The sequence below is a fragment of the Vicia villosa genome, unplaced genomic scaffold (assembly GCF_029867415.1).
Source record: "Vicia villosa cultivar HV-30 ecotype Madison, WI unplaced genomic scaffold, Vvil1.0 ctg.000141F_1_1_1, whole genome shotgun sequence".
In the NCBI taxonomy this organism is placed as follows: Eukaryota; Viridiplantae; Streptophyta; class Magnoliopsida; order Fabales; family Fabaceae; genus Vicia; species Vicia villosa.
In genome coordinates, this window is record NW_026705032.1 from 65,436 (window position 1) to 92,261 (window position 26,826).

General features: G+C 35.9%; 1 protein-coding gene and 1 pseudogene across 1 annotated transcript; both read left to right on the forward strand.

Annotated features, from left to right (window-relative positions):
- LOC131624582 (protein CHROMATIN REMODELING 5-like) overlaps positions 1-11,633 on the forward strand; it is a 29,423-nt pseudogene extending 17,790 nt beyond the window's left edge.
- Positions 11,634-16,488: 4,855 nt separating this feature from the next.
- LOC131624583 (serine--glyoxylate aminotransferase) lies at positions 16,489-19,397 on the forward strand. The gene is made up of 6 exons (XM_058895524.1): positions 16,489-16,596; positions 17,008-17,244; positions 17,865-18,149; positions 18,299-18,665; positions 18,791-19,001; positions 19,099-19,397. The coding sequence occupies exons 2-6, from the start codon at positions 17,040-17,042 to the stop codon at positions 19,234-19,236; spliced, it is 1,206 nt and encodes a 401-aa protein (XP_058751507.1). The 5' UTR covers positions 16,489-16,596; positions 17,008-17,039; the 3' UTR covers positions 19,237-19,397.
- Positions 19,398-26,826: the final 7,429 nt, after the last annotated feature.

The window sequence follows — 26,826 nt, forward strand, 5'->3', positions numbered from 1 at the left end:
TCCGTTTCTTGGTTTTTTCACTCTTGATCTTCTGTATAAATTGTTGTGCCCATGTTATTTATTAGCTTGCTAGTCTTCATATGGAATTGAGGCCTCACATACTTCGAAGAGTTATCAAAGACGTAGAGAAATCATTACCCCCCAAAATTGAGCGTATTCTTAGGGTTGATATGTCTCCTCTGTAGAAGCAGTAAGGGCAATAGAAAATAAGATATTCCGACAAATTCACTTTCTACATTGATGCTGCTGTTTTCATTAATTTAGGTATTATAAGTGGATTTTGGAACGCAACTTTCATGATTTAAACAAGGGAGTTCGAGGGAATCAGGTTAAAATGTCTATCTCTTGTTTCTGCAATATTCATTGATAAATAAATTTATAGATTCACATTTCCTCACTTTATGATTGTTAGAGATGTGATATAAAATCATTCATTTACATTTGCTTAACAACTTAACTTTTGGGATAGTTGGTTTATCACAATATTATATTAGCGCTTTCGAGAAATGCTAGGAACACTCTCTAATACTCTCTAACACTCACCTTTTTATAACACATGTGAGTCCTACCACTTTATGTGGGACCCATTTCCAAAGTGAGGGACCCACACGTGTTTCACCCAATAAGAGAGTGTTAAAAAGAGAGTGATCCTAGCACTCCTCTAGCCTCTGAGATGACTAAGAGAGTGTACACTAGAGACGTATAAATAATATACAATCATTAATATGCTATCCACTGTAGTCAAGATCGAGTGCTGGGTTACGTGCTGAAGTTGCCTTTAAGTGCTACGATCTGAGAAAAAACTTTTTTCGTGCACTTTGTGGTCAAGATTGAATGCTGGGTCTTAAGATCTTACGTGCTGAAGTTGCCTTTTATATGACTATCATGCTTTTTGGTCTACTTATTTTGAACAAAGTCTTTTGAACTTGTGAAATTATGGAATGATGGTTAAGAGTTATTAATTAAAGGGTTAATACTACTTTACCCCCCTGCCATATAAGCGAGATTCGGTTTACCCCCCTTTAAAAAAAAAACTTATTGGACAAACCTTGCAAAATAAAGATTCCATCAAATTTGACCCTGATCAGTTTTTTTGGCCAAGATTCTTAGAATCTTGCCTACGTGGCATTTTTGGTAGTGCTGACTTTACAGCACATTGCTTATGTGGCACAGTCAGCACTGCCACGTGGAATTTATTTTTTTTTAATTTATTTTTTTGAAAAATTTTTTTATTAATTTTTTTTTAATAAAGATTTAATATTTTTTTTAATTTTTTTTATTAATTTTGTTGATTTTTAAAATTTTTTTTTTTAAAAAAAAAATTAATATTTTTTTTACGTTTTTATTTTATATAAATTATAAAAAAATTGAAAAAGAATTATAAAAAATTAGAAAAATTAAAAAAAATTTACGTTTTTATTAATTTTTTTTTAAATTTTTTTTCCAAAATTGTTTTACTGTTTTTTTAATTATTTTTAAAATTTATTTTTATTATATATAAATTCGCAGGTATTTTCAAATCCGTAGGTAAATCCACAGGTATTGTCAAATTCGCAGGTAAATCCGCATGTATTTTTAAAGGTAAATCCGCAGGTAATTTTAAATTCGTAGTTAAATCCGCAGGTATTGTCAAATCCGTAGGTAAATCCGCAGGTATTTTTAAATCCGCAGGTATTGTCAAATTCGCAGGTAAATTTGCAGGTATTGTCAAATTCGTAGGTAAATCCGCAGGTAAATTCGCAGGTATTTTTAAAGGTAAATCCCCAGGTATTGTCAAATTCGTAGGTAAATCCGCAGGTATTGTCAAATCCGTTGGTGAATCCGCAGGTATTTTTAAAGGCGTACGTAAATCCACAGATACTGTCAAATATTTTTTAAAAACGTAAAAAAATATTAAATTTTAAAAAAAAAAATATTATTTTTTTTTTAAAAAAAAAATATTAATTTAAAAAAAAAATTAATTTTTTTAAAAAAAATATTAATTTTTTTTAAAAAGAAAATTCAAAAAAAAATTAAAAAAAAAAATAAATTCCACGTGGCAGTGCTGACTGTGCCACATTGCTTATGTGTTGTAAAGTCAGCACTACCAAAAATGCCACGTAGGCAAGATTCTAAGAATCTTGGCCAAAAAAACTGATCAGGGTCAATGATGGAATCTTTATTTTGCAAGGTTTGTCCAATAAGTTTTTTTTAAGAGGGGGTAAACCGAATCTCGCTTATATGGCAGGGGGGTAAAGTAGTATTAACCCTTAATTAAATTGGTTGAATTTTGTGATATATAGGTTATTTTATGTATTATAATTTTCATAATTTTGTGTGTGTGTGTGTGCATGTGTCAAATTACCGAGTTTCCCTTCGGTAAGATCTTAAGTGCCATGCTACGGTCCTAGTTTAACGATCTTTCACAGGCTGTCCGATTCTACTTAAGATCTAGTGTTTGACTACCTTGATGCTATCGCCTGACAACTTAAGTTTTTGGCATGATTGATTCAGGTTTCTCTTCTAAATATTGTGGTAGAATTGAAGAAGTGCTGTAACCATCCCTTCCTGTTTGAAAGTGCTGACCATGATTATGGTGGGGCCTCTGAAAGTAGTGACAGCAGTAAACTAGAGAGAATTGTCTTTAGCAGTGGCAAGCTTGTCATACTTGATAAGCTACTTGTCAGATTGCGTGAAACAAAGCATCGTGTACTGATTTTCTCTCAGGTATGTCTTTGAAACTGGTGTACTGAATGTGCTTAATAAAAATTATTTAGATCTACCGGTCAATCATGTTATGCCATACTTTGTCTCAATGGTTTAGCTTTTTATTATGCTGGTTGAATGATTTTTCCCACCTTGACCCCATTTAGCTATTAGCTCAACTGGTGTGATGAATGATTTTTCAAGTTGATTTGGAATCTCATTATACCCTCTCTCATGCTTAGGAGTAGAAATCTAGAGGTAGGAAAAAATGTGGGTGACCCAATGACAACAATCTCAACACAGCAAATGGATGCGGGATAAGTAGTTAATCTCTGCTTCCTATAGGCTTTTGTATGATAAGATTGACTCAATCTTTTATCAAGTTATCTAACAGAGACTAATGCAAATATTAACATAACATTTTTTTGACACACACATTAGATATGGTCAGACCGGGCCTGGGTGTGTGGTATTTTGAACTCCACTAAAATAAAATAGGAATTTTAGTGAGATGAAGAGAGTATGTTACCAGACAAACTCCACTAAAACTGTACAGTAAGCAAAGTTAAAATGCTGCTGCAATGCCTCTGCAATTTTATTGTAAAGAATTGAAACCAAATTAAAAAAAATGGCCCTGGAACTGAAGCTAAATTATTAAATAGGGATAGAGTTCCAAGTTGAAAAAAAGGCCTTACATTTCCGCGGCCATAAGTTCTGCATACGTTCAAAATTTGTATATTACCATATTTCACTTTTTTTTGAATGACACCTAGTGGAAAAATAAGACTAACATTTCACTTGCTTATTTTCTCCAAACCTCGTGAATGAGTAGATAAAGATTCATTTAATGTAGTGGGCGGTGGTCATAGAAAATATCAATCAATGTATTCCAAAGCTGGCAAGCAGTTTTGCAGTGATAAAAGCTGACTGCTAATCTCTGAAGTGCCAAGCATGATTACTCATTTTGTGAATTATTTACTATTGAAGATTCATGAAAAGTGGCCATGAAATTCAGAAATGACTATTTCCTATTATTGTTCCTAGTATCTCAGAAATGGCCTCACCAGATGCTAGGCCAGGTTTTACGGTGCAACAGGGGACCTTATTTTATCATGGCAGGTTGGTATTGTCCCCAAACTCCCCCTCAATCCCATTGTTGTTGCAAGAATTTCACAGCACTCCCACAGGAGGTCATTCTGGGTACCTCAGGACCTATAGAAGGTTGGCTGAGAATTTATATTGGGTGGGAATGCAAAGGCGGGTCCGAGATTTCGTGAGAGCTTGTGACATATGCCAGAGACAAAAGTATGCAGCTACTGCCCCAGGTGGTCTCCTACAGCCCCTTCCTATACCCAATGCGATTTGGGAGGATTTATCCTTAGATTTTATCACCGGCCTTCCAAAATCTAAGGGTTATGCAGCTGTACTTGTGGTAGTGGACAGACTATCTAAGTACAGTCACTTTATCCTTCTAAAACACCCCTACACTGCAAAGTCCATAGCAGAGTTATTTGTGAAGGAGATTGTCAGGCTCCATGGTGTTCCTGCTTCTATTATCAGTGATAGAGACCCTTTGTTTGTAAGTCATTTTTGGATGGAATTGTTCAAGCTACAAGGTACAAAATTGAAGATGAGCTCTGCCTACCATCCAGAAACTGATGGGCAAACCGAGGTGTTAAATAGATGTTTGGAGAGTTATCTAAGGTGTTTTGCATCAGAACAGCCAAAGTCCTGGTCTCACTGGCTTCCCTGGGCAGAATATTGGTATAACACTACTTTTCATGTTTCTATTGGGAAGACACCTTTTGAAGTGGTGTATGGAAGACCACCTCCCAGCTTGTTAAGATTTTTAAGCAACGAAACAAAGATAGCTGCTGTGGCTTTGGAATTAAGTGAAAGGGACGAGGCTTTGAATCAGCTTAAAAGTCATTTGTTGCGTGCTCAACAACAAATGAAGAAGTATGCAGATACAAAGAGAAGAGATGTACAATTTGATGTCGGTGAATGGGTGTTTTTGAAGCTTAGACCTCACAGACAACAGTCAATGATCAAGAGGATTAATCAAAAACTAGTTGCTCGTTATTACGGTCCTTTCAAAATTGTGGACAAGGTGGGAGCTGTAGCTTACAAGTTGCAATTACCTGACACTTCCAGAATCCATCCAGTTTTTCATGTTTCATTGCTAAAAAAGGCTATAGGTGACTATCAGGCTCAAGGAGCACTACCTACAGAGTTAGAGGTGGCACCTGATGATGACTTTTATCCAGAAAAGGTGTTAGGATCCAGAATTAATGTGCTGAGAGGTGTTTCTATTCCTCAAAGTTTAATTCAGTGGAAGAACAAACATGCTGATGATATCACATGGGAAGACAATGCTTATCTGAAGGGGCAGTTTCCAAATTTTAGCCTTGAGGACAAGGCTGTTGTGAAGGACCGAGGTGTTGATAGAGACTTAGATGAAGAAGTTGGGCTTGACTTTGGGCCTAAGCCAAAAGAATGGAGGGTTTATACTAGAAGACGTGGCAAAGGAATAAAGGAATAGAGGGAATAATTATAGGAGTTAGTTACTATAATTATGGGAGTCTATTATTATAATTATAGGAGTTTGTTATTATAATTATATTGTTACGATAAATTAGGGAAGAGGGAGAGAAAATAATCAGCTAAGTTTGTGTCTATAAAATAGGGAAGGAATAGAGCGAAGAGGGTATCTAGGGATTCTATTAGGATTACATATCACCATCTTGGTGAGGGAAGCACTGCGTGCTTAAGGGCTGATAGTTATTAACTATCAGTTTGTTATCTTCATTGCCACTATTTCTCTGTAATTGATCATCCATAATAATACAATTACAGAATTCTTTTCCTATTCTATTCATATATTCTCTATTCATCCATATATTCATATAAGAACCCATCACATGAGTAGTACTATTATACTTTATTCTCTGGGTTGGTGCTGGAAGGATTTCGTTCTTCTTGCTATGATGATACTAAGTTACAAGAATTGTAATGCAGATGGTTAGGATGTTAGATATACTGGCACACTATCTGTCACTTCGAGGATTTCAATTTCAGAGGCTTGATGGGAGTACAAAATCTGAGCTGCGACAACAGGCAATGGAACATTTCAATGCACTAGGCAGTGATGATTTTTGCTTCCTTCTATCAACGCGAGCAGGTGGTTTGGGTATCAACCTGGCCACAGCAGACACTGTTATAATATTTGATTTAGATTGGAATCCTCAAAATGATCTGCAGGTATTCAGTTTGTTTTATTTTCTATCACTCAACACAGGATTTTTAGTACTGACCGTATTTTTCCGTTTGTCTTTAAGGCAATGAGTCGAGCTCATCGAATTGGGCAACAAGAAGTTGTTAACATATATAGATTTGTTATAAGCAAAAGTGTTGAGGAAGATATTTTGGAACGTGCTAAGAAGAAGATGGTATGATTATTTATCTATCTTCTTTGTCTATGACTTTTATGTTCTGTACTGTTCTTGTATTTATACTTTATTTTTGGTATCTATTTTTCAATATATATATATATATATATATATATATATATATATATATATATATATATATATATATATATATATATATATATATATATATGCGCCAGATTATTCAATTTTTTGTTGGCATGTCTAGTAGTCAGTAACTTTACATATTTTGTTCTGTAGGTTCTTGACCACTTGGTTATTCAAAAACTAAATGCAGAGGGTAAACTGGAGAAGAAAGAAGCCAAAAAAGGAGGAAGCTTTTTTGACAAAGTAAGGACATACATGAAAATCACTCCGATGTTCATTGGTTAACATGCTTTCATTGTACTTTATGAGGCCTTCTTAGAAAAAGAAAGTGTATCTATCAGATGATATTGTCTTCGTTTAGAAGTTGATCATTGCATTGCATCATTTTACTTTGCATAGTCTTGGTGTTATTGTTTTGTTTCTTGCACAATTACTTTATAAAAAATATTTGCTTCTCACATGGCAGAATGAGCTCTCAGCAATCTTAAGATTTGGAGCAGAAGATCTTTTTAAGGAAGAAAGAAATGATGAAGAAAGCAAGAAGCGACTGTTAAGTATGGATATAGATGAGATCCTCGAAAGAGCAGAGAAGGTTGAAGAAAAGGAAAATGAGGGTGAACAAGCACACGAGTTATTAAGTGCCTTTAAGGCAAGTTAATGGACAGCGTTATGCAATTTATTGTTTTATCTTTCTTTGTTATGGTTGGTTTATTTTTCAGAATGGGATAGATAGATTTGGATAGTTGTGGGAAATTTTGTAAGCAAGCTGTGTCTGCGTTTCATCTTTCTTCTATGCAGGTTGCTAATTTTTGTAATAATGAAGATGATGGAATTTTCTGGAGCCGATGGATAAAAGCTGATGCTGTCGCTCAGGCAGAGGTTTGATCTTATTCTGTTTACTAAGATGTATTCTTTATAATTGTCTGTGTTAAGAGTCTCACACTGGATGTGATAAGGTCTCGAAATGAATTTATGTGTGTTTCTTAAATGTTTGTTGTTGAATTGTATGATATATATGTGAACAATTAATACAATGCCATTTTTTTGTATGCTACCTGTTTAAAATATTTTTTATTTTCCCTTAGCTTCTATTTTCCTATGTTTTAGAATACTCTTGCTCCACGTGCTGCAAGAAATATCAAAAGCTATGCTGAGAATGATCAGTTTGAAAGAAGTAATAAAAGAAAAAAGAAGGAAATTGAACTACCTGAACGGATTCCGAAACGTCGGAAAGCAGAGCATTCAGCTCATGTAACACCAATGATTGACGGAGCATCTGCCCAAGTGAGAAGCTGGTCATATGGGAATTTGTCTAAACGAGATGCACTCCGTTTTTCCCGTTCAGTAAGATTCTATTACTATTTGCAATATTCCATGTTATCTCCCTTTTTGAAAATCTATTACTTTTGGTAGTAATGTTTTGAAAACCTGGTAATTCTTTATGTTTCTGATGCTTATCATTCTCACTGAGTTGATGCCATTTTGACTTCACCAGCCCTGAAAATGGGGCTAACTAGGCACTTCATTATAATCTCGCTGAACTTTACAAGTTTGTATGGCTGTAGGGGCAGGGCATACTTGAGCTGAATAAAAATGGAATACTGGGAGTCTTCTAGTTATACCCAAGCTGTTAAGCGGGAGGTTTAATTTTAGGCTTAAGACCAGTGAGGCTAGTGTGCTTACTGGAAATTGAGGTGGCTACTGAAAAGTTTTTTTGGCTACTGTTGAAGTTTTATGGCTTGGAATTGGATAACGAGGGAAAGATTATAGAGTTCAGAGAGAAGTAAAGCTGAATAGAATCACATTGAATAAAATAAATTCAACTTGCTATAACTGATGCTGAGCCATGCTAAAGATGTTTATGGAGTTCTACCGACCTTCCCACTAATATAATTGAATATTGTAGCTAACTGAAGACAGAACGTAAAGGATCTAGAATGCAAGATTACACAAAACAGTAGTGTATGAATTACCAAAAATGCAGATTACATATGCATGTGCATGCACACATTGCTCTGGCTAAGATTGATTATGAATCAAGCGAGCTAAAATTATTGTCATTTATGTCTCCATAGCCATACCTTTTTCTTCCTTTCTAATAATTGATTTTTGTGCTAACCTCAGAATAAAAAATATATATTTTGAATTGTTTATTTAATAAATCCCTTAAGTGTGCATCCTTTTTTTTTGCTAACGACGTCTCAACTTCTAAACTTGTGCCTACAATATACATGTGTATGATGATGTATGGTTCCTTTTTTCCTATTTTCCTAATTTGTATATCTTATGTCATATAAGCATTCCCAACAATCACCAGGTAATGAAATTTGGGAATGAGAGCCAAATCAATTTGATTGCTGCTGAAGTTGGTGGTGCAGTAGAAGCAGCTCCGCTCAAAGCACAAGCAGAACTCTTCAATGCTTTGATTGATGGCTCTAGAGAAGCAGTGGAAGTTGGAAGTCTGGATCTGAAGGTTTCTATAACATAAATCTTGTGTGGAGTTGCTAATTTAATATTTGTATTCTCATTATTTACTACGATGCCTAATGGATGTAATGTTGCATCCAGGGACCTTTATTGGATTTTTATGGTGTCCCAGTGAAGGCAAACGAGTTACTTATCCGTGTTCAAGAACTTCAACTGCTAGCAAAGCGCATTATTCGGTATAAAGATCCTGTTGCACAATTCCGTGTTTTAACATATCTCAAACCTTCAAACTGGTCAAAAGGTTGTGGATGGAATCAAAGTAGGTGCTATCCTCTATGCCATTTGTATATTCATTCAGATGTGTGGGTTGATTTCTGCCTTTTCTAATTCTATTTCACTTGCTATTAGCTGATGATGCAAGATTGCTTCTTGGAGTACATTATCATGGATTTGGTAATTGGGAAATGATAAGAATGGATGAAAGCCTTGGTCTTACGAAAAAAATTGCACCAGTTGAACTACAGCACCACGAAACTTTCTTGCCGCGAGCTCCAAATTTGAGAGATCGGGCCAATGCCCTGTTGGAGCAAGTATGTGATTGCTTCAGTCATATCCTCCTTTTTGTTATTTTTCTCTGATATGCGACTTACACATCAATAATGAGGTTCTTTAAGTTCCGTACCTCTTTCTTTTCATGCTTCATTTCCCAGTACACTTCACATTATATTTTCATGATTTGTTTTGGTATTACTTGATATTTGCCTCAGGTATATGGTTTTAATATTATTCAGTATTGTTCTCTTGCATTGTGAATTTCACTTTTTAGAAAATAATACCACATATTGTGCGCACCATTGATGATTCAAAGCAGATGCACTGAGGGTGTTCTTTTTCCTTTATTGGGTTAAAGGCTTCATGGAAAGAAAATCTCCAGATGCTCTAATTTATTACATGTCAAACAATATGGAAGTATATCAGTTGAGAGAGTGAGAGGTGTTAATCTAAACCATAAAATGATTCATGGATGATCAAATATAAGATCCAAGTAAAACTGTTCTTGATCATTCATGCATGGCTATATGGTCAAGATTACTTGATTAACTCCTCTCAACTCTCATGCTCTCACTTGATTGATGATTATATGCTTTGATGCAGTCAAATTTGTGTTACTTGTAACTTTCGGCTCATTTTTCATATTTTTTCCCATGGATAGCTCAAGCTAATTAATTCCTCAAGTAATTCATATAGGAACTTGCTGTTCTTGGTGTGAAAAATGCCTACAGCAAAGTTGGAAAGAAGACTTCCAAGAAAGAGAAAGAACATCTTGTAGACATCTCATTGTCACGTGGGCAGGAGAAAAAGAAAAACACAGATTCTTATAAAGTTGATGTCCAAATAAGAAAGGATAGACTTCAGAAACCTCTAAAAGTTGAACCTATTGTAAAAGAGGAGGGTGAAATGTCTGATGATGACGAGGAAGTATATGAGCAGTTCAAGGAGGTAAAATGGTTGGAATGGTGTCAAGATGTGATGGTTGAAGAAGGGAAAACTTTGCAACGTCTTCAGAGATTACAGAGAACCAGTGCCGATCTTCCGAAGGAAAAGGTTCACCCATTGTTGGGGATTCTATCCATTCTTGCATGTTTATTTTCAATTTCAAATGTTGAGAACTCTAATTACTCTCTTTCTTCCTTTACATTAGGTGCTTTCAAAAATCCGTAACTACTTGCAGCTTCTGGGGCGAAGGATAGATCATATTGTCTCAGAGCAGGAGGCCGAACCCTATAAGCAAGATAGTATGTGCTTCATTCCCATTCTGAAAATTTTCTTGGAAAAGAGTCTGCTTCTTGCTTGCCTGGGTCCCTTTATTTCTAGAACTCCAGTGGTTTCCTATGTATTTTGAGGACTTGCACTGTTTGCATTTTCTGATTCTTCAATGCATGATTGTTTTTTTTCTTCCTCTTATTGGTTTACAGGAATGACTACAAGATTGTGGGAGTATGCTTCTACCTTTTCCCATCTTTCAGGGGAGAGGCTTCGCCAAATTTATTCAAAACTTAAAGTGGAGCAAAATGCGGCGGGGCTTGGCTCCTCTCTTCCCAATGGGTTAGTATCTGGTCCATTTAGCCGAAATGGAAACACTAATAATTTCCCTCGTCATATGGAGAGGCAAAGGGGACTCCAAAATGGGACTGCCTACCAAATGGCCAAACCAACTAATGGGACAGGCATGTCTGAGGCATGGAAACGAAGACGAAGAGCTGAAAATAATGGCCATGGTCATTTCCAGGGTCAGCCCCCACCTCGGAGAGCCACGAGTAATGAAATTCGACCGCTAGATACTAACTCGATGGGGATCCTTGGGGCAGGACCATCTGATAAACGTCTTGCTGGTGAGAAACCATTCAAGACTCAACCTGGTGGGTGTCCTTCAAGACAAGAATACTCTCCAGGAACCGAGTAGTTAGTTGTGTGGGATCAGAATGGCTTTTGGCGTTCATTCTGCCCTTAGCTTCAGCTATTGTAAATACTCTGGAGTTTTTGCCCACCAATGGGAATAAGATATTGCAGATCCCTTTTTGGTTTCCTCTGTGATCCGAGCAATATCCTACATATAGATTTGCATCCTTGAACAAGGCAGCTGAAGCTGCTTAATGACATGGCATTTACAATGCAAGATGAATGTAGTCTTGCCCATTTGTTTTGATTTTTACACTTCCTTGAAGACGAGCCAAAGGATTACATTAAATATATAGTGAAAATCTTGAATAGAAAATTCTACCCGCTAGAGATACCTTAACCTAACAAAGGGTACATTCCAAGTTTCCCCATTTTATTGGACTTGTTTGTTCGCACAATCCAAATTATGATGCTCATATCTCAGAAATGTAATTGTATCAAGTTCTGATATAACCTGTCGAAATTGGGCAAGTCTTTTAAGTAAATTTCATTTGTAAATGCAGTTGATTCTCAGCTTCTTGATCAGTTTCTATTATAGTATTATTCCTTATTTTCAGTCATAGACGGCTATTAATATTTCTCATTTTTGGGTGCATTATAATTTCATTTAGCATTTAGATTACCATAGTTAAATAATTTTTACCAACGTTCTTTGCTTTTCATTTAATTTAGTAGATTTCATCTATCCTCTATTTTTCTCCTGTTGATTAATCATGACACTCCCATCTTCCAGTGGGAACAAGCCATAGAGCTAGCTATTCAAAATACCAACCAACCCAGTAGGCCAGTCACTCATCTTTGAGATTAATACTGAAAATGGCTCCATCAAACCCCGTAGTAGTCTGAATTATTCAACATACAGTCAATGCTAGTACTAGAAAACCCCACAAGGACGCATAAAGCAAACACTTATTCTTAAAATCCAATTGTCACATTCGATATGGTGAAGCACTCAATAGTTTTGTTTAGTGAAGCATGAAAGGTGTATGATTTAGAAAGGTGTATTAATATTTTCATTTTAGTTTGAATTAGATTTATCATTCCCGATTAAAAGGTGTATGATTTTGAAAGTTATTGATAAGTAGCTCTCACATGTGAGGGTTAGTTAGAGGTATTGCAATCACAAAATAAGCATGAATCCTTCGTTGCAAGGGGCTTATTTGACAGGATTGAGATTAAAGATGTGAAATACTATGACTAAACCTAGAAGTGTGTGGTTTAAAAAAAGATGATGGGTGGAGAAAGAATCTTCTTTAGATATAAAATTTATAAACACTCTAGTGTGTAGTTGCAAATAAAATATGAGTATTTTTTTATCCAATTTGAATTAGTATTTTGGATCACTATTTTACATATACGAAATTTAACACAACATAAATTCTCTGATTTTTCTATTCGTCAGAGTCAGTGATTAAATGCCAGACTATTTATTTAAGAGGTTGAAATCTCTTGCAACTTAATCAAATGAAGATTTGCACTAATCTTCCAAGAAAAAAAAATCAAATGAATTTTTTTTTGTCATTTTATATGAAGATTTTAAAAAGTAATATTTTTCTTCCACACACACGTGTATTGATGCCAATCACCTACATGTTATCATGTTGAACTAAGGATATGAGAATGGAAGGAAAAAATCAAAAGATGAATACATCATAAACACTCATAGCTGTTATTGCTAACAATGAGCACACGCAAGCAAAGCTACAATGTAGAGGATAAGTCCAAACATTGCAAATGATTCCAAACAAATGAGATTGGAATTTAGCTTCATTTCCCACAAGTGAAGTGTGGTTGACATTCTATATTATCTCTTTATCTCTCATATTGCTTTCTCAGCCTCAAAAAACATTTGAGTTAAAAAACTTCAAACTTCAATGTTCCCTAAATTATATTATGGCTGTAAAATATTCTCCCATTATTATTTTATTATTGCAGTTTGCTAAGAGTTCTACATCGGACAATATATGGTATAAACATGTGTTTATAAGTGGGGGTAATCCTCACCCTACCAACTGGTTTTATAGAGTTGAGTTAAGTCCAACCACATTTCTTAACATGGTATCAAGAGCCTCGTTTAAGATCTGGTGGGCCACTTATTATGGTTATCACTATCAGGTCATCCACTATTTATTTCCACGCTTCAGTTGTCTAGTTCTGGGCGTGAGGAGGTGTATTAAGAGTCTCACATCGGACAATGTATGACATAAACATGTGCTTATAAGTCGGGGCAATCCTCACTCTACCAGTTGATTTTGTAGGGTTGGGTTAAGTCCAACCATATTTCTTAACCACGGTTCACTTACTATTGTTGAAATGACTTTTTATATTGGTAAAAAAAAACTACTCTTAATTCCTTTTCCTAGTAATTAATGAAGGACAATATTGTAAACTCAATAGGTTTAAATCTATACTTTTTTACCTTAATTTTGTACGTACTCACGGAACACTTCAGAAAACTAGTACCAAGATGCATGTTTCTTACAGATGATATGATCCTACTTAGAGAGTTGAATGAGGATTTAAACGAGAGGTTAAAGACTTGGAGACGAATTTTAAAAACACATGATTTTCGCATAAGCTAAATTAAGGCGGAGTATATAAAATGTAGATTCAAAAGAAGAACCATTTCTAACTTAGACGTGAAAGTCAGAAACCATATATAATCTCACAAGTTATACATTTTAAATATATTGGGTCCGTAATATAAAATGATAGATAAATAGAAATGGATTTAAATCACCGAATTCAAGTTGTGTGACTGAAATGGAGGAGGGTCTCAAGGGTTCCATGTGATGCAATGGTACCGCTTAAGCTGAGGGGATTTTATCAAATTAGTGTAAAATAAGCGATGTTGTACGTGACAAATTGTTAAACGGTTAAGAATCAGCACGAGAATAAAGTAAGTGTAGCAGAGATGAAGACGTTGCGTTAGATATATGGTAAGACTAGACATGATATGATTAAAAATGAAATAATTAGAGAGAGTGTAGGGGTAGCACCTACAGTAGAGAAGATGATGGAAAATCGACTTACATGATTTGAGCATGTAGAGAGAAGACCTAGAGATTCTGTGATAATGAGAGTCGATCAAATGGAATAAAGTCATATAATTAAAGGGAAATTACCTAAAAATACTATAAGAAAAGTGATTTGGACAGAAGCATGACCCTGAATAGAAAATTATGGCACAAGTTATTCCATGTAGCTGATCCCACTTAGTGGAATAAAGCTTGGTTGTTGGTTGTATATTGATTTCAAATCGTATGGTTGTTTATTAAAAGTTCTCAGTTTTCATAATAACCAAAGTTCTCATTTGATACGTCCCTTATATATATATTGTCAAAATTTTACTATCTAACCTAATTCATGGGGATCATTTCCACCATCCACTACCAGAAACAGTTTAAAGTCATAACAAAATTCTTTATGGACTGACCCAACATAAATATTATTAACACCTATCGAGATTCAAACCAAAATTCTTGAAAAGAGCACACTCTTAATATCAAAACTTTTACCAAAAGGTCAATTTAATTTGTTAACTCAGTTGGTAATAAATTGACTCATTTGAAAGATTCTTGGTTCAACTCTCGCAAGATTATTGGTTCTAGGGCTGACAATGAACCAAACTAACTCAAAAATAGTTCGAAACTCGATTAGAAAATTAAGTCGTTGAACTAGGTTCATGAACCAAATGAGCTGAGTATGAGCTAAAAACTAAGTTCGTTAACTAAATGAGCTGAACTTGAACTATACATAGTTAGACTCGTTAGGTTCATGAGTCAATTCGATTATATGAGGTAGATTATTTTGTCTTTAAGAGTAGGTTTAAAGATTTGCTTTAAATTTTAGTATCATATTTTATTTAAATCTAACAGTTTTAATTGATAATTTATATTCTCGAGTGAACAAAATATTTCTACAAATAATTATACAAATAAAATTAACATTGTATAAATTTCAATCTTAAAACTTTTATTTTATTTCTATATTTTTATTTAAAAAATATTAATTTAAAGTCCGTGAAATAAGCGAGTTGAACCTAACAAGATAAACCTAACAAGTTAAACCGAGATGTTAGTGAACTTTTAACAAGTCGAGTTTGAGCTGAAAAAAATCGTGATAAACTTGAACTCAAACTCGGTTAATTCTTAACGAGTCGAGTTTGAGCTGAAAAAATAGTTCGTCATGAATTCGAACTCGAACTCGGCCAATTCTTAACGAGTCGAACTGAGCTGAGGCGAGTTCGACTCAACTCAACTTATTTTCAGTTCTAATTGGTTCTAACTCTCGCAGCTAACAAAAGGATTGTTTTATGGTTAATAGATAAGTATCTCTACAAATACTTTTTGAACTCTTAGGCTATCTTGACCTAGGGGAACTATTGTTTTATGGTTAATAGATAAGGATCTCTACAAATACTTTTTGAACTCTTAGGCTGTCTTGACCTAGGTGAACTATTGATACAATACTTTACTTGAGACACACCTTTGTGAGAGACACACCACATCTCCACCTAAAATTTTAAGGTAATAGGTGTGTGGGTTCTCTCACTTATAAATTGTTCATTCTTTCCTTTTTTTAATCAATGTGTGACTTCTTCCTCACACTTGATTCTCAACATTAACATAAACATTTACTCTCACTCTCATAAATTTCCTGAATTATCCGAGTCTAACTCAAATAATTTTTTTTAATAAAATTAATAATAAATATAACACAGTATTAAAATTGAATTCCCATTAATCTTTTTGCCATTTTCACTTTGTTTAAGTGCTATTAACCATTCGATTTCAATCACACGATTCATAAAAAATAAATTTGATTTTTTTTTAAAATTACCAATTTTAAATCAGAACTGGCTGCCTTCCTATGCTTGAATGCAATGTAAGTTTTTTTTTACTTACAACTTATTAATTGTTCATTCATAATTTTAATATCATTTAATACAAATTTACTTGAAACCTTCAAATTCACATTACTTGAAACCCTCAAATACAAACACATACAATGAGTTATGACACCTTATTATATTCATTAATCATCACCTAACCTTAACTAAACTAACCATTTGATCATATTAATCATCCAATGACTTTCTTTAAAAACTTATTTTCTTCTTTCTCAAAATTAAAATTAACACAATTTTTTTTTAAAAAAAAACTCTCAACATACACTGTATTTATCTATTTAAAAAAAACAGGAGAATAGATAAATTGTTAGAAATGAAGCTAAAGAATATATGTTAATATGAAGTGCAAAAATATAAGCCAGAACTTATGTGTTCCATTTCATCCATTCTCAGCCCCAAGGTTCTATTTTTATCCCCCTTATCTACTACTTGAACATCACTTGGCCCCACCTTAGATTTACAATATTCTTTTTTTATATATTTATAGTTTTATATAATAAAGTTCCACTAAGAGCAGAGGGCAGTGGCAGCTCTTACTTCTGCCATATTTCACCAAACTATCTGAAGTTCTCCCTGGTAAACTCACTGATGCTCATTTCATTCTTCTTATTGTTTCATATATTACATGCTATCTTTTTCTTATGTATTCAATTTTAATTTTCCATGTTGTTATTTCAATTTCATGTTTTTTCATGCATGATATATACTACTCATGTTTTGTGTTTTTGGAAGTGAAGAAATCATGCTGATGATCAAAATTCTATACATGGAACATCTTTTAGTAAATATAACTGTTTCAGTATGCTTGGTAAAAACAATTTTGTTGGTGGCTGAAATTTTACATGTTAAAGTTGAATAAGTGAGACGTCGTGAATTCGAACCTGCGTTTCTACAGTCGAATGTTCCTGCATAGCTATCAACTGAGTTGACTTAACGAGACTTTATGAGAAGGTTGTTAATTCTGATTTTATGATGGATTTTATGTAGGTGATTCTTTGGTGCTAAAAAAAGGCAAGAAGATGGATTATGTTAATGGACCAGGAAGAAACCATCTCTTTGTTCCAGGGCCGGTTAACATACCCGACCAGGTTATTCGGGCTATGAGCCGAAACAACGAGGACTATCGTTCTCCTGCAATTCCAGCTCTCACAAAAGTGCTACTTGAGGATGTCAAGAAGATTTTCAAGACTACTTCCGGAACACCGTTTCTTTTCCCTACAACTGGTATTCTTCAATCTTTGCATGTGAATAATTTTAGTTTGGTTCATTGTCCGAATGATTAGACTCTGATACCATATTAGGTATTTATATTAGATCCGACTCATCTTTGAAAATCAGCTTTTAAGGAGTGGATTATCACTCTTTATAAATTTTTTATGGACCTTATCTCTTGTCAATGTGAAATTTAGGATAATCCAATAAATTTAATCCTTAGATTCCATCCATTTTTGGTCAGTAACAGGTTCAACAGTGAAAAATAATTAGAATCTTATTTATGACAAATATTTTATGAGATTCTATTTATTCAGAGTTAAACACAGTGAAAAATTTTAGGTTCTGTGTGGTAGCCCGTATTTCATGTCTTCAAAGACGGCACTAGTTAGTAACTGCACTCTATTGCATCTAACCAAATGAAACTTGACTGCAAAATTGTTATATGGAATTCTAGAGTAGTGGTTGAATTGTGTGTTTTTTGAAGTTTTCTGTCTTTCTATTTTGGGTCTTTTGGAGGTTACAAAAAATTGGGATAAGGTTGGTTCAGCAAGAGCAAATAATTTGTTTTTTGTCCTTATTTGGATATGGTTGTGTTGTCAATTCAAATAATGCTTTTGCATTGGGTTCAGGTACTGGTGCTTGGGAGAGTGCTCTGACAAACACATTGTCTCCTGGAGATCGTATTGTGTCTTTCGTGATAGGCCAATTCAGTTTGCTTTGGATTGATCAGCAGCAACGACTTAAATTTAACGTCGATGTTGTGGAAAGTGAATGGGGCCGTGGTGCCGATCTCGATGTTTTGGAGTCAAAACTTGCTTCAGATTCTGCACACACCATAAAGGCTATTTGCATTGTTCATAATGAGACAGCAACTGGTGTCACCAATAACTTGGCCAAAGTCAGACAACTTCTTGGTGAGCATGAAAAAAATACATTTTCTTATCGCCTATTCGATGTTTCAAATAATTTTGCAGTCACCAACCTTGAATTTTCACGCTCTGGTCTTTTCTTTACTTATTTTGTGTTTATGAAATAGCACTGACATTGTAGTTTGGATACTCAGATGCATACAGCCATCCAGCCCTCCTCCTGGTTGATGGAGTGTCATCCATTTGTGCTCTCGACTTCCGTATGGACGAATGGGGAGTAGATGTGGCTATAACTGGTTCTCAGAAAGCACTTTCCCTTCCTACTGGGATAGGATTTGTGGTTGCTAGCCCTAAAGCTCTTGAAGCTTCGAAAACTGCTAAATCACTTAGAGTTTTCTTTGATTGGGCTGACTACCTCAAATTCTACAAGTTAGGAACCTATTGGCCATACACTCCTTCCATTCAGCTTCTCTATGGTCTCAGGGCAGCTCTTGATCTCATTTTCGAGGAAGGACTTGACAATATTATTGCAAGGCACAATCGTTTAGGTACCGCAACCAGGTAAGTCATAATTTTGTGCAAGTGATCATAGACGGTGTTGTCAAATAGCTGCTACCGTGTAGCATAATAGTTGTAACTTTTTGGCGAAGTTAATGAATGTGAGGTTTTTTGTATGGTAAATACAGACTTGCTGTGGAGGCTTGGGGTTTGAAGAATTGCACACAGAAGGAAGAGTGGTTCAGTGACACCGTGACTGCTGTTCTTGTTCCTCCGAACATTGACGGTGCTGAAATTGTAAGAAGGGCATGGAAGAGATACAATTTGAGCTTAGGTTTGGGACTAAACAAAGTTGCTGGGAAGGTTTTCAGAATTGGACACCTCGGCAACCTGAATGAGGTAATGTTGATACTTCTGATGTCTGGTGTCTGATACTGACAAAAATAGTTACGTTCAATCAAGTATGATAGATAATGTTTGTTTGAATATTTTTCAGTTGCAACTATTGGGATGTCTTGCTGGTGTGGAGATGATACTGAAAGATGTGGGTTATCCAGTGAAGTTAGGAAGTGGAGTTGCTGCTGCCAGTGCATACTTACAGAACAATATTCCTCTCATCCCTTCAAGGATTTGAGTTACATGCTCATTTCTTGTAATTACTTCCATTTATGCTCTTTTAAGATATCTGTATAATACAACATAATGTATTATTATTATTATTGTTCCCTTTTGCACTCTCTTGAAGATGAACATATTTGCTACTTTTAGTATTAATAAAATGCATTGTTTCTTTCATTGTTGCATCTAATACCTTTATTTGAGACTCTCTTGTGGACACCAAAGAATCAATGCTCTTATAGGTAAAGTACTATAAACTTCCCTTGCAACAAGTAGGATTATATATTTGTAAAGAGACTCAATTTCTGTCACCATCAACAAATTTTACTGGATTTTTGTCACCACCACCTATGCACATAGAACATCAATTGAGTCTATGTCAGAATTCAAGCTTTTACACTCAAATTGGTCTTAAAAATTGGAAAAAAAAAACTGACAATTTTTGGTTATGAGTTGCTGCCAATTTGTGCTAGTAGTTTAATTTAGTTGATATTTTAATTGTTGTTTGATTGTAGGTGGTTTGAAAATTGTTTCTCTAAGGAGTCATTCTCTTGATAGCAGAACTTTAGGTCTGAGTTGGATTGGATGTAGTCTTGGACGGTTGAATTTATTTTTTGAAAACTTAGGCACATGAATTTGGTTAATAATTTCTATAATTGTGCATCGTTTAGCTCAGTGATGGCTCCAGTCACAACTCTAGACGTCCGAGAAGTATATAGTTATTAATAGGATTGTTCAAAACCAAACCAACTTAATAGAGTTGTTCAAAAACAATTTTCTCATCCTTACACATAAGATTTCAGTTCCGATCTTCTCAAATCTCTAATAGCATTATCGCACCTTCTTTGCCACAGACATCTTCCCTCTTCTTCTCTAATCTCTACTCTCCTATATTCTTTCTTTTTCACATTCTCATTTTTATGCAAATGTCCCCTATTTCAATTTGTTTTTATCGCACATCTTCTTCTCTAATATCTCAACTCTTTTGTTTTTTATTTTTCATCTTTACTACTCTTTCGTCTCTTCTATTTTTTTTCATCATAATAATTTTTATATTGTTTTATGCTATTACTTTATGTTTATTATTCCCCTTTTGTCTAATTTAATTTTTACATATTAAATGAAAAGTTGTTGTCAAAATATGACAAGTTTTGTTGTTATTTGATAGTGTACGAATGTCTAAATACAAAGTTACGTTGTTATCTATACGTGTATGTATGGCTCAATAAAACATTTGTAAAAAACCAAACCAACTGAACCAAGCCAAATCGTATTGGTTTGATTTGGTTTGGTTTGATTTTTTTCTAAAAGCTAACCTAACCAAATCAAACGACACAATTTTTTCTCTTGCAGTTCGGATGATTTTTTCATAAAAACCGCCCAAACTGCACTGCGATCACCCCTAGTTATTAGGTTAGTTTGTTAGATCAAAAAGTGGAAACATGAATGTTTCTAAGAAAAGTTTGTGGGAGTTTGTGGGAGGGATCAATGTTGACATGCAGTAACAATACAAAGGGCTAATCGGCTTTAAGTACACCAGTGTAAAAAGATAAATTTACACCTATTTTTTATACGATTTAGATCTAGATCTTTTATTGGAGGGTGTAAATTTAACGGGTAAGAAATGTCTAATAAATTTACACCCGTTTAAAAATACGGGTGTAAATACATGCTAAGTTACACCATTTTTAATAGAAAATAAATGTAAATTGTTATATATATATATATATATATATATATATATATATATATATATATATATATATATATATATTGTTGTGAAAAACGATGTCAAGAACAAAATATAATAGGAATTACGGAAGATAAGAAGAACACAAGAATTGGTTATAACTGTTATTCTTTTACTTTCTCTTGGAAAACAAGATTACAAGTTTACAAGAATAACAAATAACCTCTCTCACCCTAAATTAAGATTTGCAGCTTAGCAATGATGAGAGACTAGTATGCTATTTATAATAAAACCTCATACTAACTAATGGGCTTTTTCCACAAGGCCCATTACACAAGTCAACTTAATAACCAAGCTAACTTAACAAATTAGGGTTTAAACACTAAAACCTAATTTAACATGCTAACAACCCTAGCATCTTCGACACAAGCATGTGAGCATCCTTCGACTTCATGCTTAATCCTGTCGAACCAAGAAGCTACCCTTCGACCATACTAGAGTTCGATCCAATATCTCACAAATCTCCACCTTGGATCTAACTCTACAACATCAAGGGAACAACTAGCTTTCTTCATGCAGCTTTATCAACTGCATACAGTGGAAAAACTTGCAACTCGGCAATGACTTGGTGATCATTCAGTAGCATTGTGATCTGTCGAAACCTTCAGCACTTGGACTTCTCCACGCTCGATTACTCCTCTAACGAAATGCAGCCTCACATCAATGTGCTTAGTTCGCTCATGATAGGCTGAGTTCTTCGACAGGTGTATTGCACTTTGACTATCACATTTAACAGTGATTCCTTTACCTTGAAGTTTCAGCTCCTTACCAAAACCTTCAAGCCACAATGCTTCTTTCACAGCTTCAATTAGGGCAATATACTCCACTTCAGTGGTTGATAGAGCAACAACCTTCTGAAGTATTGCTTTCCAACTAAATTGCTGTCCCAAACATGGTGAAAACATATCCATAAATAAATTTTCTGGAATCCATACAACCTGCATAATCAGAGTCGACATATCCTTCAATTGCTGCTTTACTATCTTCACCCAAGACTCCACCATAAATTAGGACCCTGTTCAGAGACCCATTTATGTACCTTAAAATCCACTTCAATGCTTGCCAGTGAGCCTTTCCAGGATTCGCCATGTACTTGCTTACAAGACTTACTGCATATGCTATGTCGGGTCTAGTACAGACCATAACATACATCAAAGAACCAACTATATTAGCATATGGGTGTTGGCTGGAGATTTCGTTTAGAGAAAATATTGTTGGAAGGGTTAGAATTCGAAGAAAGATGGTTACTGATGACCATTTCTGAGATTAAAAATGGCTACTGATGGCCATGTTTCGAGGATGTTGTTTAAGTTGGAGTGTAGATGGTTAGAATCGGAGCTACTTCGAAGTGAATTATCTTTAAGACTTAAACGTTTTGCGAAATACGAAGGGTACTGAAGCTTAACGTGTTTTCATGGTATTCTCGGTTCTGATCACGTTGCCACGTATCGAAAGAGGATTCAGGCAGGAGGATTTGAATTTCGAAGTAGTCTGTGTAACCGAACAAGGACAGATGGCATCCCAGGGATTCTTGTGAGCAACGTGGCATCAGATTAGTTTAGGACCGTTAGGGTCGAAATTAGTATAAATAAGGGTCTTAATGTTAGGATTCCGTGTGTTCATTTTGTACAAATCACTCACAAATTACTCAAGTATCAAGTGTTTAGAGAACGAGTTCGCTGAGAAATGTACGTATGACACCAACACCATTTTAAATACATTTGTATCTTTCTTTATTCAAGTATCTTTTCAATTTCTTTATCTTTTTCGTTTAACTTTCATTTCGAAGCATTTTTACGTTTCTGCATTTAACATTCTAGCACGTTATATTTTTGCACTTTACATTTCTGCAATTTACACGCTTTTATTTATGTTTTCTTTGTCGAAAGTTATATTAACATGTATAACGAGTGTTGTTTCACATGAATAGTCATACGATCATATTACAAACAAGTTTTTTCGAAGCCAGAACAAACAAACATGAACCAAATCATATCAAAAGACAATTGTTTGACTATGTCCTAGGATCAATCTAGTCGATCCTGCGAGTAACCAAAGTATATTTTATAGTTTGGAGGACTAGCGGTTGTTTACCAGAAATCACCGTAAACAAATTGGCACGCCCAGTGGGACAATGTCAAACAGATTGTTATTAATTGATTGTTTTGTTTTGTCTAGAAAATATCAAGACCTTGTATGAACCTTAGGAACGGTAAATTAACCAACAGTGCACAGCCGATTCCTAAACGAAGGTACAACAAGAAAATGATCAATGTGGCCAGTGGAGGGGGAGATCAAGATCCCCCACAGGGGTCAGGAATAGTAGCGGCAAATTCTACGCATGTTTCGACTTCTACTCAAGGAGCGCAGGATATACCAGGTTCGACAGGATCTACACCCATAGGTAGTTCCCAGGCTATACCCGAAAATACCTCAGGGACAACAGGGACTGTTCCAGTCTCAAGTTCGACTATCGTGCCTCCACTCACAGGCGCAAGCGAGATACCACCTTTCTCGACAAACGCTGCAAGTCAATTATTTACCCCAGGACCATCCTCATCCGCTTTAGAAAGTTGGAGACCCAACAACCCATATGGAATGCCATATTCATACATGGTAGGATTACGAGGAGCAGGGCCCATATACACTGCACCTAACCCAACGGCGTTTTCGCCTAATGTCGGTTCGATAGGTCGAAGCGCACAAAACACTGGCTTCTCTGCCCAAATACCTCCCTTAACCACCAGTAGTCAGGCGACATTTCGACAGGAAATGGATGCAAGTAACCATGATATGTTATAAGTCCTTGCTAGAGAATTGGGGTCGATCTTTAATCCATTAGCAACAAACATTGCCAGGACTCACCAAGAGAATGTAGAAACATATGAAAAAATATCGTCGCAAATAGGACGAATGGCGGATTTCTTAGGAGTCCCGCAAAATAGGCGAAGAAACAACCAATCAACCTATCAAGAAGGGGACCCAGTTCTAGAACAAATTCGAAACGCAGTTCCGCCACCTAGGCCAGCGCCAGTCGAACGAAATCAAGTGGTAGATTTAGAAACTCAAAATCAAACGAATAACGTTGGTCGACAAGCAATTCCCCAGCAACAGCCTAGAGTAGTTGTAGTGGGAAGAGACGAACATCCTGACGAAGTTGTGCATAGGGTTAGGAGAGACAATTTGGCAACAGAAAACAATCTCACTGCCATGATTGAAAGAATAATGGCTAATAATGGCCTTAATACTGGACTTCGACGTCCAAACTACACGTCCCCCATACCCGAATATATTATGCAAACAGAATTACCAAGAGGTACCAAGGTACCCAAATTTACGAAGTTTTCAGGGGACACTAGTGAATCAACGGTGGAACACATAGCCAGATATTTGACGGAAGCAGGGGATCTAGCAAGGAACGAGGATTTGAGAATTAAATACTTCCCTAGTTCGCTAACAAAAAATGCTTTTGTTTGGTTCACAACCTTACCCCCAAATTCCATTGACGCATGGGCACACTTGGAGAGATTATTCCATGAACAATTCTACATGGGTCAAACCAAGATAAGTCTGAAAGAATTGGCTAGCATCAAGAGGAAGTTCACGGAGCCTATAGATGATTACTTGAACAGGTTCCGTTTGTTGAAATCAAGATGCTTCACGGTTGTCCCAGAACATGAATTAGTCGAAATGGCTGCGGGCGGTCTAGATTATTCAATCAGAAAGAAACTAGATACCCAATACCTAAGGGATATGGCCCAATTGGCAGACAGGGTTCGACAAGTCGAACGACTAAAAGCAGAAAAGGCCAGAGCAAATAAAAGTTACAAAAAGGAGAGGGTAACATACATTGAAGCTGAAGACGTTGACGGCGAATCTTTCGAAGATTCATACAACGTGGAAGAGGTCGAAATAGACCTAGCTGAATTAAAAGAAGCACCGCCTTATTCTTGCAAATTGCTCACTCCTTCTAATGGAAAAAATCCAGTAGAGAATGATAAAAGCGATAGATTTCCTAAGAAAACTTATACATTTGGCGTCACTAAATGTGAAGAAATATTTGATTTGTTAGTAAAAGATGGCCAGATGATAGTGCCTCCTAATTCCGAAATTCCTCCGTTAGAACAACGAAAGAAGCGAGGCTTTTGTAAATATCATGGTTTTTTAGGCCATAAAACCTCACAATGTTTTCTTTTCAGGGATCTAATTCAGAATGCTATCAAGGATGAACGTCTGAAATTTGCTGATAAAACCAAGAATCATATGAAGGTTGACACAGACCCTTTGAATGTTGCTGACACTAACCTGTGTGAACCACTTGACGTCAACATGGTGGAAGTATCTGAAATTGATGCTGCTGAATCGGAAATAATTTCAACTGGAAAGCAGGCTACTGAAAGCCTAAATGACAATATAGTCTTCAATACTGGTATTGAAGAATCCTTTGATGCAAAGATGACTGGAGATCTGAAAGGGAAAACTAGCGAGGCCACTGAAGACCTCAGGGCGAAACTTCAACAGATACAAATTTCTGAAGCTCCTCCGGCAGTTGTTAACATGGTCAATGTTAGGCGGCCTTTATCTGAAATAGAAGAACTAGAAAAGTGGCTGATAAGGGAGAAAGGAAACATTGAAATCCCACCAAGAGGGGAGAGTTTGAAAGACTATCTCTGGAATTGTCATGAGAAAAATGGTGGAAAGATGCTGATGTGCCCAAGGTGTTCGATTATGCTGAATCGAAGGGTTCAAGCTAATTTTGAGAGGGCCCTACGAGAAATAATGGAACAACCCTGGAGAGGAAGAAACCTATTGCTAAAGGTATACCCAAGGTCTGAAAAAAGCTTAGTAGGTTTCTTGGTCAGATGTCACAAAGAAAACACTGAGGTCGTATTGTGTCCCAGATGTGGAGCAGTCTATGACGAACTACTAGCACGATCATTCGAAAGAGTATATTTCTACATGGGTCGAGAAACTCAGGGACTTCGTCCCAACATGTATGGGTTCGATAACTGGACCCCATCGAAGAGGCCTGACAGCCCCCACCCTAGAGCTCGAAGGGTCACATTCAAAATCCCTGCAGACATACCCAGGGATAGATGGATGCAAGTTGGTGCGAGGACCAACAAATGGCGAAGTTGGGACCAAGGGGGAAGAACTGCAATGGCATATAGGAAGCAATTCCAGACCTCAAATCGAGAGATGTACAGGTTGGAGAATTACAAAGGCTAAAATCCTATGTCTAGATCCCAATGGAGAAGGCACCAGAGGATGAAGAAGACCCAAAGGGAATATAAACCAAAGGAGATTGGAGAGTCTAGTAGTAACCAAATCCCAACGCAGGGGGCAAGGACAAGTAAACCTCCAGTGGAACGCAAGTTGTTCGATTCTGAAAATGAGAAAGAAGAAGAAAAGATGCATTCCAGCCCTTGGAAAGAAGACGATAGGATGACAAATGATTTCGACTCAGACGGAGTATCGTCTATAAACTTCAATTGCAATGTTGTGTCAGTACTCCCTCATGAGTTTAACCAAGAGACAGAAGCTAAAGATTATGAGGAAGCTGATGCGGAAGAGATGGCAAGACACAGACCTATGTGTTATTATGTGCTAAACAATGGGGCTGTCGAAGAGCAGAATGCCTTCTTCGAGAGGCCTGATGAAGGTATGAGAAACCATCTAAAACCACTCTACATAAGGGCTAAGATTGAAAATGTTGGTATTAACAAAGTCCTGGTAGATGGGGGGGGGCAGCAGTGAACCTAATGCCCCCAATACATGCTGAAGAGAATTGGTATGTTCGATACTGATATAAGGCCACATAACATGGTCTTGTCTAACTATGAAGGCAAAATAGGG